This window comes from Lactuca sativa, chromosome 5, assembly GCF_002870075.4.
Source record: "Lactuca sativa cultivar Salinas chromosome 5, Lsat_Salinas_v11, whole genome shotgun sequence".
NCBI classification, from domain to species: Eukaryota; Viridiplantae; Streptophyta; class Magnoliopsida; order Asterales; family Asteraceae; genus Lactuca; species Lactuca sativa.
This window is the reverse complement of record NC_056627.2, coordinates 335,470,936-335,484,913: the sequence shown is the minus strand read 5'-3', so window position 1 is coordinate 335,484,913 and position 13,978 is coordinate 335,470,936. Positions and strand designations below refer to the sequence as shown.

General features: G+C 33.4%; 2 protein-coding genes across 2 annotated transcripts; one reads left to right on the top strand and one right to left on the bottom strand.

Annotated features, from left to right (window-relative positions):
* The first annotated feature begins 329 nt into the window (after positions 1-329).
* LOC111921023 (uncharacterized) lies at positions 330-3,485 on the top strand. Its single transcript, XM_023916591.3, has 12 exons — positions 330-831; positions 943-1,007; positions 1,148-1,220; positions 1,357-1,375; positions 1,499-1,618; positions 1,714-1,783; positions 1,873-1,916; positions 2,038-2,079; positions 2,232-2,291; positions 2,404-2,471; positions 3,105-3,162; positions 3,270-3,485. The coding sequence occupies exons 1-12, from the start codon at positions 518-520 to the stop codon at positions 3,357-3,359; spliced, it is 1,023 nt and encodes a 340-aa protein (XP_023772359.1). The 5' UTR covers positions 330-517; the 3' UTR covers positions 3,360-3,485.
* A 4,217-nt stretch (positions 3,486-7,702) lies between these two features.
* LOC111921067 (uncharacterized) lies at positions 7,703-8,729 on the bottom strand. Its single transcript, XM_023916657.1, has 3 exons — positions 8,583-8,729; positions 8,375-8,504; positions 7,703-8,301 (listed from the first exon to the last, which is right to left on the bottom strand). Exons 1-3 carry the CDS (start codon positions 8,727-8,729, stop codon positions 7,703-7,705), a joined length of 876 nt encoding a protein of 291 aa, XP_023772425.1.
* Positions 8,730-13,978: the final 5,249 nt, after the last annotated feature.

Sequence of the window (13,978 nt, the reverse complement as noted above, 5' to 3'; positions counted from 1 at the left end):
TTACATTATGTTATACATAAGTGTTCTTTTATAAAATATTTAATATTTAAATATTGATATTAAACTTTTATTTTTAATAAACACCTGTGTAGTATACAGATCCGCAATATAAAAATAATTATAATAACGAAATAATAAAAAAAAATAAGGTACTTTTAATAATGTATTTATTAATATTTTAACCATAATTTTACTGTTTAAGGAGCTCATACCGACATTCCCCTAGCGGTTTATGAAATTACTCAAATTTGGCCTTTTCTCTATAATATAATGAATGCATATTTGAGTTTGTAGAAAATAAAAAATACAAATACAAACACAAACACAAACACATGGTCCATGGATGCACTTATTTTGTGGTGTAGAATGATAACAGAACTTGTAGATGGTTTAGCTAATTAACCTCAGCATCATGCTTTCCACAATTCTACAAAGTACAAACTCCCACCCGTTTCCTTAAGCGCATTCACGTCGACCACCCTTCAACCCCACAACACCAGTCACTCGCCGGAACACCATGGCCGGCGTTCTGAACTTCAAGTCAACACCACCGATTTCTATGCCCATTAGGCGTCATCTCAAAACAAAAACATCGAGTAGCAATAGGGTCTCTGTGATAAGATCATCAACAGAAATTTCCGATACCACTTCCACTTCTTCTACTTCAATTAAAGCGGAACCAAAATCAGGGGTTTCTTCAATCACTCCTCCGCCTAACTTCAAGCCTCCGGAGCCGAAGCGGTTTGCCGTTAGACCGGACAAGGTTGCCGACGTCATTACTGCTAGTCTGAATCTCTTGTTTCGATTTGGGACTGGTGTTTTTGTTTCTGGGTAGGTTTCTACATCGTTCTTCAATTGAAAACTATTAGTATTCATAATTAATAATCAATGATGCTGTTAGTTGATTTTAAGTACTTCAAGTTCATATGTGTGATCTATCAGGTATTCAGTTTCTTTTGTCCCCAAGAACGAGTTTCCATCTGGCCAGTATGGTCTTGAAGTTTCTGGTAACAATATCTGCTCATCTCATTAATGGCTTTATATTAACTTGTTTTAAATAAGCAAAATCCCAAACATGAAACACTACCTTAGTATCTTCAAATGATAACTATTAACAACTAATATATAAGGTATGCTATGCTTGCAGGATACATAGTAAAAGAGAGCTCAAAATTAGGCCCCAGACCCGAAAAGCCTATTGAGATATACGAATTTGAAGGGTACTAAAAGAGATGATTTTTGATATTTCAGTTTTTATCTATTATGTTGTTCATTTTTTGAAGTTTTGATTCTGATACTCTAATGAATTGAGGCTGAATCCATGTATCAAACTTTCTCCTCATTGTGGATTTTCAGCTGCCCTTTCTGTCGTAAGGTAAGATCATCCACATTTAGAAATCATAGTTTTTTATCCTTGGAAAAAAGTAATAATAATTAAGTTTGATTCTATATTTTAACGCATCAAAATTAAAATTTTCTGTTTGTGGAATTATAACAGGTGAGAGAAATCGTTGCTGTGTTGGATCTTGATGTACTATTTTACCCTTGTCCAAGAAATGGCCCGACTTTTCGCCCTAAAGTTGGCCAGATGGGTGGCAAACAGATGTTTCCTTATATGGTATGCCAATACTCCTTTAAAAATATAAAACTCAATTATTAAACACAAATTTCAGTTTTTATTTTTTTATATTATCTTTGTTTCCTTTTGTGCAGGTAGATCCAAATACAGGAGTGGCAATGTATGAATCAGATGATATTATAAAGTATCTTGTCCAGAAATATGGTTAGCCCTCTTTCTTTTTTTCTTTTTTTTTTTAATTGTTATTGTGTTACACATAATCTCTGAAATGTGGTGTTGATTCCTTTATCCAGGAGATGGAAGTGTGCCATTATCTTTGTCACTTGGTCTGTTGACAGTAAGTAATAAAAAAAAAATTCAATTTTAAATCTTCAAGATTATGTTTATGTAAAGACCAATCAATGCATAAATAAATCATATGTTTTCGAAATCATTCTTGTTGACTAATTCCATTACAGACTTTGACCGCAGGTTTTGCCATGATTGGTCGTATGGGGAAGGTACAATTTCTACAATATGACAGTCTTGTACTGTATTTGGTTTGCATTGGACTATGATTGAAATTAAAACTGATGTCAATGAGACAAAAATCTTTAACTCCCAAAAAAAAGTAATGATGACATCATAGTAATTTTTTAATACTTGTCTGTAGGGGAGCATCTATACCAAGGCAAAGATGCCAGCACAACCTCTTGAAGTATGGGCGTATGAGGTAAGAAAGATACTATCAATATTCAATGCTGAAAGGTGAAAGGTTTGTTTTTAGAGATATTATTCTTTGTTTCTTAAGATGTGAAATTATAATCATTAGCCATTTGTTTTAGGCATCCCCTTTTAGCAAACTTGTGCGTGAAGTACTTGTAGAGTTGGAGCTTCCTCATATTCTTCACAGGTAAACTCATATTATACTTGAGAGTTAAGCTTCTGTTTATTTCTACTCTAAAGTAGGCCTGTCAAATCGTGTCATCGTGTCGTGTTTCTGTCTGACACGACACGACACGACAATGTTTTTTGTAACACGAACACGACACGACACGATGTCGTGTTTTTTTTCACTAACACGAAAACGAACCAATTAAAAAACGACAACACGACACGACACGACAAAGATAATATTACATAACTATTATTTTATTTAATTCATATTTAATCATATATAACACGATAAAAACGACAAACACGACAAACACATGCTCAATCGTGTCAATTTCGTGTGGATTTGTAAACACGAACACGACACGATACGACATCGTGTTTTTTATATTTGACACGAACACGACACGAAAACGAATTCGAATTTTGATTTCGTCCCAATTTCGTTTCGTGTCGTGTATTTTTGTCGTGTCGTGTCATAAATTGACACCCCTACTCTAAAGGACTTAATATGGTAAGCATGTTTCTTTCTTATTTACTTAATACAGAGGAAACGACTTAATAGAGAAAGTTAGGGAAAAGAGGCTTTTCCCATTAAGTTGTAACATTTACACCCAAAAAATGCAATTAAATAATAAACCTTTGCTTTCAGTTGTGCTCGTGGAAGCCCAAAACGACAAGAATTATTTGAGCGGGTTGGACACTTCCAGGTATTTTCTTTTTGTTTTTTGTTTTAAGGATTTCCAGTGTCATTGAAAAACTGTATGAATTTATGATTTTTTTTTTAAAAGATGAATTAATTAGCTTTCACTGACAGGCACCTTATTTGGAAGATCCAAACACGGGGGTGAAAATGTTTGAGAGTGCTGAAATTGTGGAATATTTAAGAGCAACTTACGCTCTTTGATCCCCTTTTTATGTATATTATAGTTCTTACGCCTTAAAAAAGTAAAACAACGCCTTCTTGTAGAAGGAAGTATTACAACAGATATATGATCTATAAAGGTATGGAAAAGGAATCTCTGTATACCAATTGCGTGTGTAACATTACAAATGAGAGCCTTTTATATCCAGAATATAATCACAGCTGTAGGTACTAAACTAGGAAAGGATAGAGGTAAAATACAACTATATATGACCAATTATTTACAATATGAATCACAGTACATATATGAAAGATATGTGATATCTCATTCCTTAATACGCCCCCGCAAGATGGAGGATCAATCGGAGACTCCAATCTTGGAACGAAGTCTTAGAAAAAGAACATGAGTGAGTGGTTTCGTTAGAGCATCAGCCAGTTGGTCAAAGGTGTTGATGTGGCGAACAAGCAGGGATCCATCTGTGACTCTTTCTCGAACAAAATGATAGTCAAGTGCTACGTGCTTCATACGGGAGTGATAAATCGGGTTGGCACAGGTATAGGTAGCGCCCGTATTATCATAGTATAGAGTGGGCGAACACTTGGACTGAAGACCCAATTCGGATAGCAGATTTTGAACCTAGGCAATCTCAGAGGCTGCATTAGCAAGAGCTTTGTATTCTGCTTCGGTGGAGGAACGAGAGACAGATTTTTGACGAGCGGATCTCCATAAAATAATGTTGGAACCGAGGTAGAGAAGATAGGCAGTCTTTGATCGACCTCCAAATTCAATACCTCCCCAGAGTAAGAGAATGTAGTGAGATAGATAGATGACCTGCGTTTGAGAAACAAACCATGGTGTATCGTACCTTTCAAGTACCTTAGAACACGTTTTAGGGATTGCCAATGAATCTCAGAAGGTGAATGCATGAATTGAGACAATTTGTTGACCACAAAGGAAATATCCGGTCGTGTAAACGCTAAGTATTGCAGAGAGCCAACTAACCTTCGATATGGTGTGGGATCAACACCAGCAGAGCCGTCTTGCAGCTTGAGAGAGACTGAAGGGTTGAGAGGGGTGGCTACTTCTTTTGCTCCATCCATGTGAAATAGAGTTAAGAGGTCCTGGTATGACTTCGACTCCAAGAAAATGGTGGAGGGGACCAAGGTCTTTGAAAGAGAACCGGTTGGCTAGGTTGGTAACAAAGGTATCTAGAAAGGAGGAGTTATTGCCCGTAAGAACAAAGTCATCAACATACACAAAAAGGTAGCCGAGGATCTTATTGTGATTGTAGATAAAAAGGGACGGGTCTACTTGAGATTTGCGATAGCCAACAGAGAGTAGAAAGGTGGCGAGTTCATTGTATCAGGCTCTTGGCACTTGTTTGAGGCCATACAATGATTTTTTGAGTTTGTAGATGTGATTGGGGAATTGCGGATGGATAAAGCCCGGGGGTTGTGACATAAAGACTTCTTCATGAAGAGTGCCATGGAGAAATGCATTGTTGACGTCCAGTTGACGGAGTGGCCAATTTTGAGAGAGAGCAATGCTTAATACCATACGAATGGTGACTGGCTTGGTGACAGGGCTGAAGGTATCGAAGCAATCTTTTCCATATTGTTGGTGAAAGCCTTTTGCGACCAGGCAAGCTTTATATTTGGCAATGGTACCATCAGGGTTTCGTTTGATGCGAAAGATCCATTTGCATCCAATGGGTGAGTGAGTAGCCTTAGGTATGAGTTCCCAAGTGCCATTAGTGAGTAAGGCATTGAATTCTTGGTCCATTGCTTGATGCCAATGACGGTCTTTGAGAGCCTGATGGTGAGTTGTTGGTTCAATGGGGGGAGGTAATGGATGTAGTGTGGTTGTGTTTACAAATGAGGAGTTGTAGTATTTGGGGTTTTGTTTGCGTGGGCGAGTTGGAGGGAGTGGAGGCGGTGAGGGTGAGGGTGTAACTTGCGGTAATTGTGGAGATTGTGTGTGTGGGGGGGGGGGGGGGTGGAAGGCGATGGTGTAGTTGAAGAGATGGTAGATTGTGTGGAGGGTGATGAGTGTTGGGTGTCATGGGATGATGTGGACAATGGTTCGGCGGGTTGTAGTTGCGGGATAATTGGTGGAGGTGGCATAGCTGATGTGTTGAAGGTGATTGATGGAGGTGGAGTGTTTGTGACAACCGGAGTTAGTGGTGATGGGGTAAGGAATATGTCTAGTGTTGGTAGGGGATTTTCGGATTGTAGTTGATGAGAGGGAAATTGGTCAGGAATAAACTCCACATGAAGAGAGTGATACAGGCGCTTTGTTTCGAGGACATAGCATTTGAATGCCGACTTTGAAGACGAGTAACCAAGAAAGAGGCATGGTGTAGACTTGGGTTGGAGTTTGGATGTGGTGTAGGGCTTTAACCATGGATAGCAGAGACATCCAAAAGGTTTTAACTTGGTGTAGTTTGGTGGCTGATGGAATAGGCATTCATAGGGGGATTTGTCATTGAGTATGGGAGTAGGAAGGCGATTGATAAGGTAAGCTGCAGTTTGAAATGCATGAGACCAGTAGGTGAGAGGTAGATTGGCATAATGAAGGAGAGCTAGGCCAGTCTAAATAATATGTTTGTGTCTGCGTTTAGCTATACCATTTTGTTCTGGGGTATGTGGTGGGGTGGTGTAGTGTGATATTCCATGAGCTTGAAGAATGGGGAGAAGACCTAGATATTCACCGCCATTGTCACTAAACAGAGAACCTATAGGTTGTTGGAAGTATTTTTCGACAAGAAGTTTGAGTTGAGGGAATAATTGGACTACATCACTTTTGCGTTTCATGGGGTATATCCAAACATATTTCATGAAATAGTCGACAAAAATAACATAATAAGTGAAACCATCAATTGATTTTTGAACTGGTCCCAAACATCAGAGTAAAGAAGTTGAAGCGGATGAGTGGCACTAAAGGAGTATGGACCAAAGGGTAATTTATGGCTTTTATTAATAGAACAAGACAGACAATGAACATTTGGTGCAATTTTTGAACCTAAGCCTAACTTTGAAACAACAGACTTGAAAACTTTAGCAGCTGGATGACCAAGTTTGTGGTGGAGACTAAGATGAGTGTGCTTGAAGGTGGCATGAACTTGAAGTCTAGGCGACAGACGAGTGTGGTATACCCCTTCAGTTCTATCTCTTCACATTAGACGCGCCCCGTGCATAGATCCTTCACAAAAAAGTGAGATGGAAAGAATTCCATCGAAACATGGTTAGTATCACATAAGTGGCCAACTGAAACAAGATTTTGATGTAATCGTGGGACATGTAAAACATTAGATAGTAACAGTTGTTTGTGAACAGTGTTGATATATGTGTTACCAAGGTTAGAGATGGGTAGTCCTGTACCATCCCCAAGAACAATTTCATCTAGGCCACCGTATTCGGATGTGGTGATCGGATGTGAAGGGTATGGAAAAATGAATCTATGTATACCAATTGCGTGTGTAACATTACAAATGAGAGCCTCTTATATCCATAATATAATCACAACTGTAGGTACTAAACTAGGAAAGGATACAGGTTAATACAACTGTATATGACCAATTATTTACAATATGAATCACAGTATAGATATGAAAGATACGTGATATCTCATTCCTGAAGATGATCCAATTAAAAGGTTACCCTTGCTCCAACTTTTTGATACAAGTAGTCGTCAAACACAGTATAATTTGTCATGTCATGTTTTCAGTAACTAACACGATATAACAAATCAACATATGCACACTCGCGGATGTAGAAATTATGATAGCAGTGACACAATTTTTTTTCTGCCTATATATAATAACATAAAAAAAAATTTAAAAGTATTAATACATTAAACAGATCCATTACATCTTAATATTTAAATTTGACATCTACGAGTATATATTTTTTGAAACCGATCCATTACATCTTCGATCTTCACTTTTATAAGGACGTCTTTTTCAATATAAGAAATCATTGCATCATTCAAAAAATCATCATCTATTTTTTTACAGAAGTCTGTCTTCAAATACTTCATTGCAAAAAAAACATCTTCCAACTGTTGCGGTCGTGACGGGTAAAACCAAAACCAACTTCAACAACCTATAAACAATACGATAAGACCGATGTTTCTCCATTTCCATCATCAAAAGAGAAATGTTAGAAATTCCTTGTAAACTAGTGAACCGCTCATCTTTATGCAAAGCGTGATAATATATCTCAAGTTCACCATCAAGTTGCATTATTTCCGCATCATCAAAATCTTTTTGTACAACTTACCCAACTTTAACAACTTTGTATTATCAAGCTTAGCAAATGAATCACAATGACTCAAAGCCCCCATGCATTCTATTAATTGGGTGCTAAGTTCACTAAATCGGTTCTCAAATTCTATGATTTGCATATCCATAACCGTGAACTTCAAAATGAAATTGGTTAGTAAGTTTAGTCTTACGGCCTCTCGATGTGACATAATCGTCCATCATCTCCACAATATTAAGATTATGTTTTTGACAAAAAGAAAATATATTCGATAAAAGTTTAGCAAACCCCATGTCTCTTAAAGACTTCAATGCCTCTATTGTCCCTCCAACCAAAGAAGCCGCTTCTAAAATGTCTTGATCATTTTTTTTAAGATGCTTTGACAATACGTTTGTGAGGTGTAAAATTTCATACATCAAATCTAAGTAAAACACGAAATCAAGTGTCTTGAAATATCTTAAGATACCAAATGCTTGATTTCGGTTACTTAAAGTGGATCCTTCCTCTTCGACATAAGCAAAAACATTAACAACCTCTGGAAATAAGTTCATCAAACTTGTGATTGTTTTGAAATGTGAACCCCATCTTGTATCTCCCACTCGAACAAGAGAGCTCTCTTGATTTAAACCTCTTCCGGTTTCAAGTTCACTATTTCCAATTGACTTTTGCACCTTTTCTCTTTGACTTTCCCGTAGCATGTCTTGTCTTTTACATGAACCACCTACCACATTATCCACCAAAGAAAGTTGTTCAAAGAAGTCTTCAACGCCATCATGCTTCTTTACTACACCCACAATAACTAACTGAAGTTGGTGTGCAAAGCAATACACATAATGCTGAATCATTATCTTGTAAAATCAAAGCTTTTAGACCGTTGAATGCACCTCGCATATTACTTTGCCCATCGTAACATTGTCCTCTTACCTGATAAAAAATATATTAAAGATTAATGCAAATAATATTCTATTAAAGTTCATAATAAGGAAAAAAAGTTTTAATTACCTGGGACATACTCAACTTGTTACGAGTAAAAACTTCATCTATGGCCACTTTAAGAGTCAAAAAGGATGTATCCTTCACGTGCATAACTCCAATGAATCTTTCCTTCACCACCCCACGGTTGTCGACATATCTCAAAACTATAGCCATTTGTTCTTTTTTTGTATATACATCATTAGATTCATCAACCAATAAAACAAACACATTTTTACCAATTTCTTTGTACACACTTAAAATTATCTCTTTTGAAAACCATTTTAACAATTTGCTTTTGAGTCCTCGGATACGTCACTTGATTATGTTAAGGAGCATTTTCTAAGATAACATTACGAATGCCTTCATTATGATCTCTCATGAAAGATAATAACTCAAAGAAAAGCCCTTTATTAAGGTAGTCACTTGACTTATCATGACCCCGAAATGGTAAACCATTTTTCAATAAAATTTTACAACACTAAATTGAAGCACCTAAATGAAGTTTATAATTACTCTCCTCAATTTTGGTTTGCTTCTTGAAGGTTGCACTAATAGATTGTTTTTCTTTCAATAAAAATTCATAATTTTTGCTTGCTTTGTGATGAAAACTATCAATACCACCCATATGATCTTTTAATGATTTTTTTTATTCCAAGTATCAAAACCTTGTAAAATTAGATGGATTTAAACAATTTTTTGCTTCTATTTTGCTCCAATTCTGTCACTAATCTATGTTATTATCAGGATTGAGTTTTTAATGATTAAATTTAAGAGTTTGACTTGATGTTTTGAAAACTTTTTTTCTTGGAATTATGTGTAGTGATTCAGATGTAAACAACAAGTGAAAATCACATATGAATTACATGTGATTCACATGTAATTCACATATGAATCACATGTAAATCACATATGAATTACATGTGATTCACATGTAAATCACAAATTAATCACATATGAATTCCATGTAAATCACATGTAATTCAGATGTAAATCACACGTGAATCATGTGTGAATTACATGTAATTCACATGTAAATTACAAGTTAATCACATATGAATTAAATTTATATGTGCATGCATTTTGTATGAGTGTTTTTGTTATTTTTTTTAATTTTCTTGTGAATTTCACATTTGAATTTTAAATGATATAATCACATGTGAATATGACACTATATAATCACATGTGAATTTTACATGATATATTTATATGTGAATCTTACATTATTTATTCATATGCATTTTTGTGAGTGTTTTTGCATTAATCAAATTTTTTTTTTTTTGAATTTTCTTGTAAAATTGGAAGAATGGCTGGAAAATATTGAAGAGGTGAAAATGATAAATTGAATAAAATATGACAATCTTAACATGAAGAAAAGAAAGCACTGAAAATTTTTAGCATTTTTATTTGTTATATTGTATTTTATATCGAATAAAATACTTGTACTATTTGTGTTTATAGATTAGTAAATAAAAATGTGTTTTTTATGCGTATATGCACTTGAAATATTTATATTTTTTGGTTAAAAAATTATAGTATTTTTTTTAAATATTTCAGTTTTAAAAAAAAAATTCAGATTTTTAAAAATTTTCTGTTTTTAAAAAAATTGTAGATTTTTTTTTAATTTTTTTTTAATTTTACGTTTTTTATAAAAAAAAATCATGTTTTCCAAAAAAAAAAAAAACTAAAAATCTGTATTTTTTAAAAAGTTAGAAATTTTTTATTTTTATAAAAAAATCTGAAATTTTGATTTATTATGTTAATTTTTAGACATTTTTATTAATATTTTCAATAACACAAAAAATTAAAAATTAAATGAGATTGTTAAGATGACGATCACGCCCTTAATGAATTAATTTAAATCAAACGTTCCACCTTTAGTTCTTTGGTTTTCGGGAAACTATGAGTTCTCAACGGATCTCACCTATATATATATATATATATATATATATATATATATATATATATATATATATATATATATATATATATATATATATATATATATATATATATATATATATATATAAGTTGTAGTTTATAAATTGGTTCGGTTTCGATTTTGCTCACCCCTATCGTTAATAAACTATACATCTTTGTCTTTATACCAACAAAGAAAAAAAATAGCAACTTAAATAATTAATTTATAAACATAATTTAAGCTTTAGAGATAATATTTATTTCTATAAATATATTTGAAACAAAGACTAGATTGTGTAATGTTAAGACTGGAAAAAGAAAAAGTTACCTAGTTGAAATGTATGATCCCTTTTTGCCTGGTTATATTATGGAAGAATCAATAATTTGTTTTCATCTTCGATCATAAATCAAACTTGGGTAGAAAATAATTCAATAATGTTAATTAAAAATAATATCCTCCTAAAAAAGTTTTTTTTTTACTAATTAACTAAATGTTTAAAATATAATATCTTAAAAAGAATCAAAATAAATATTGTGATAGAAAAAAATAATAATTCCATAATACATAAATAAATTAAAATTAATCCGATATTAAAACTTCGTAATAAAAAAGTAATGGGAATAATATTAAAAATAATGAACTTTAAGTGGGTCAAATTGGAGGAAACCTCGAAAACCAACCAAACCCAAATAAAGGAGAAGAAAAGAAAGAAAGGAGTCATCGTGCTTTCCATATAAATCCAAAAGTCCCGGGCCTTCAATTCAAAGACAAAAAAGACGGTCAATATTGTGGAATAAAATGCAACTTTTTGACTAAACTAGGTACACAAGAAGGACTACATAGATATTAACATGGGATAATCAAAGTATACCACGTTATAAAACGAGAGATTTAACAAAGAGAAAAAGCTAAATCATCAATTTTATTTATCAATTCTTTATGAGTTAATAAAAAATTAGAGAGTTTATCAATGATAGTGACTAATTTCGATATCGTCTCTGAAATTATGTTTGCTATTTGCGCAACCAAGTAGTTTGTTTAAAGGGAATGTGGTGTACCTAAAAAACATTTGTGGCATCTCTTTTTTCAAATAACATCCGTCAAGTAGTTTGTTTAAAGGTAGTGTGGTGTACCTAAAAACATTTGTGGCATCTCATTTTTCAAATGACATCCGTCAGATCGTAAATGTTATATGAAACAAGAAAATTCATAGATGACACTTGCGATTTTGCAGATGTAATTACAAAATTACAGTTTTTCTAATAAAATCTTGTCATCTATATTGCGAGATTTGACATCCATACTATAAATGTTGTCATCAGTACTGCGGAATCTGACATCCGTGCAATGAATTTAAGAAAAATAAGTCAATGATTTTTTTTATATAAGTTCTACTTTTGAAGCATTAAAAATTCAATAAAAATTTGTCTGATATCGTTCATCTAAAAAAAAAATGACTTCAAACCTGAATAAGAATTTTGTTGTTGCTTGAACCAGTGGTTCATAGTAGTCAACCAATCATGAAACTCATTCAAGCATTTGTTAAGAACTATAGTGTAGATTTTCGGTTAGATATACATGTTTCTAAGTTAATAAAATTGAAGACAGGATGAAAGACTTAGGTGTTGCTTATTTTTTCGAAGCAAAAATGTTTGATGTCTACGGACCACCTTTGGACCCCTCTGTAGCAGAAAAGATGGACCAAACGACTGCAACATGTAATGAAAAGTGTGTTTGTTTTTTAATGTCTGCAGACTACTACAATAAATTAAATTAAGGTGTGAAGATGTTTGAAACAGATGGTCTAGTGATGCGCCACGCAACACACGCGCAACAGTTTTTAAGTTAGAAGTCTTCTAAAAAATAAACAGCTGCAAATGACCAAGTGTTGCGCATGTGCTGCGTGACACGACAATAAGTAGTCAGAAGTGTTTTTTTAGAAAAAAAAAACAAACAACACCTTACTTAATATTAGTTTGTTTTTCCAACATCATATATTGCAACATGTTATAGAGATTATCAGTAAGAATGACATGAAACACTTGAAAATGTTATTAAGAAAGTCTTAACTATCGCACATGTATATAACTGTATATGGTAGATAATCGTGGTGCTCCGGTGGAAGAGGCTCCGACTATGCACTGATTCAATCAAAAGTTGGTGGGAACTGATCTAGTAGAAAAAGTCGATCAAACTCAATCTAGTGGAAGAGGAAAATGCTTCGATAAGAACTTATCTAATAGGAGAAAAAGAAACAATCATACATATATTTTTGTCTCTTAGAGTGTTCCTTAATATCCTAGTGACCCTACATATGTTGTATATTGAATACTAGTATAACCACAAAATTATTATGCCGATCCAAATGCTTATAAGTACGTTGGTGATGATAATGTTGTAAATGTGGTAATGTTATTCATACACATGTGACAACGATGGTATTTATGTTGGTAAAGATGATGCTACAAATATTAGTAAAGATGATGCTACATATTACAACAGAAATACTTCTCTTGGTGGATGATACGAATTTGCTTCCTTATAAGGATCCAATAGACTTTTGTATATGGGAAAATGACTTAAAAAGGTAATGAAGTTTAAAAAATGTACAAAAAATATCATTGTTTTATTTTTAGTACTCAAAATACCATTAAAGTATATTTTTTATACACAAAATACAAATAAAGTACACATGTGTTCAAATAAAACCTTGTGTGTAACCTGTTACTGCAGGTAACGGGAAAATGTCATAAAAAGGTAACAAAGTTTCAAAAATGTTCAAAAAATATCATTATTTTTTTAATATAAAAAATACCATTGAAATTTCCAAAATGTTAAAAAAAAAAAACCGTTGTTATTTTTTCAGAGCACCTTTTGTTAACTTCGTTGTTTCCGGATTATATAGAACACAGTCATCGGAGATTAGTCACCGTCGTACCAGTTCACACCAGTTGTGTATTATCTTTCATTCTATCACTCGATCAGTTTGTATCTAAATCCATATTTAGGGATTCTCATGACATAACATTACACTAATTTCTCCTTTGTGTCTCTCTTGTGTCGCAACACTAATGAACGGCTAACCTTGATGTATAATATGTGCATCTATATAACGTATATATGTTTTAGGTTTGAGGCATATAATGTGATCGGGAAGAAAGAATGTTTAACTAATGTTATTACCCACTTACTTCTCTTGTTACTATAAGAACAATCAAGTGAAAGAATGAAAGAGATTTGCACAATTGTTGTGAACTGATATAACGGTTCATGATTTCCGGTGATTGTGTTCTACATAATCCGACAACAACACAATTAACAAAAAGTGTGGTATTTTTTAAATATTTTGGAAACTTCGTTACATTTTAAGTTATTTTCCCATTTACCTGAAGTACTTGGTTACCACAATGTTTTTGTTGAACACATGTATATTTCATTGGTATTCTGTGTACAAATAGTAACATCAATGATATTTTTTGTACTAAAAAAACAACAATGATATTTT

Excerpts from the sequence above, each read along its gene's own strand:
- LOC111921067 (XM_023916657.1), bottom strand. The coding sequence starts at position 8,729 with ATGGCTATAGTTTTGAGATATGTCGACAACCGTGGGGTGGTGAAGGAA. Across the intron at positions 8,505-8,582 it reads ACAAGTTGAGTATGTCCCAG|GTAAGAGGACAATGTTACGA; the intron begins GTAATTAAAACT and ends ATTTTTTATCAG. Across the intron at positions 8,302-8,374 it reads ACCAACTTCAGTTAGTTATT|GTGGTTCATGTAAAAGACAA; the intron begins GTGGGTGTAGTA and ends ATAATGTGGTAG.
- LOC111921023 (XM_023916591.3), top strand. The coding sequence starts at position 518 with ATGGCCGGCGTTCTGAACTTCAAGTCAACACCACCGATTTCTATGCCC. Across the intron at positions 832-942 it reads ACTGGTGTTTTTGTTTCTGG|GTATTCAGTTTCTTTTGTCC; the intron begins GTAGGTTTCTAC and ends GTGATCTATCAG. Across the intron at positions 1,619-1,713 it reads AACAGATGTTTCCTTATATG|GTAGATCCAAATACAGGAGT; the intron begins GTATGCCAATAC and ends CCTTTTGTGCAG.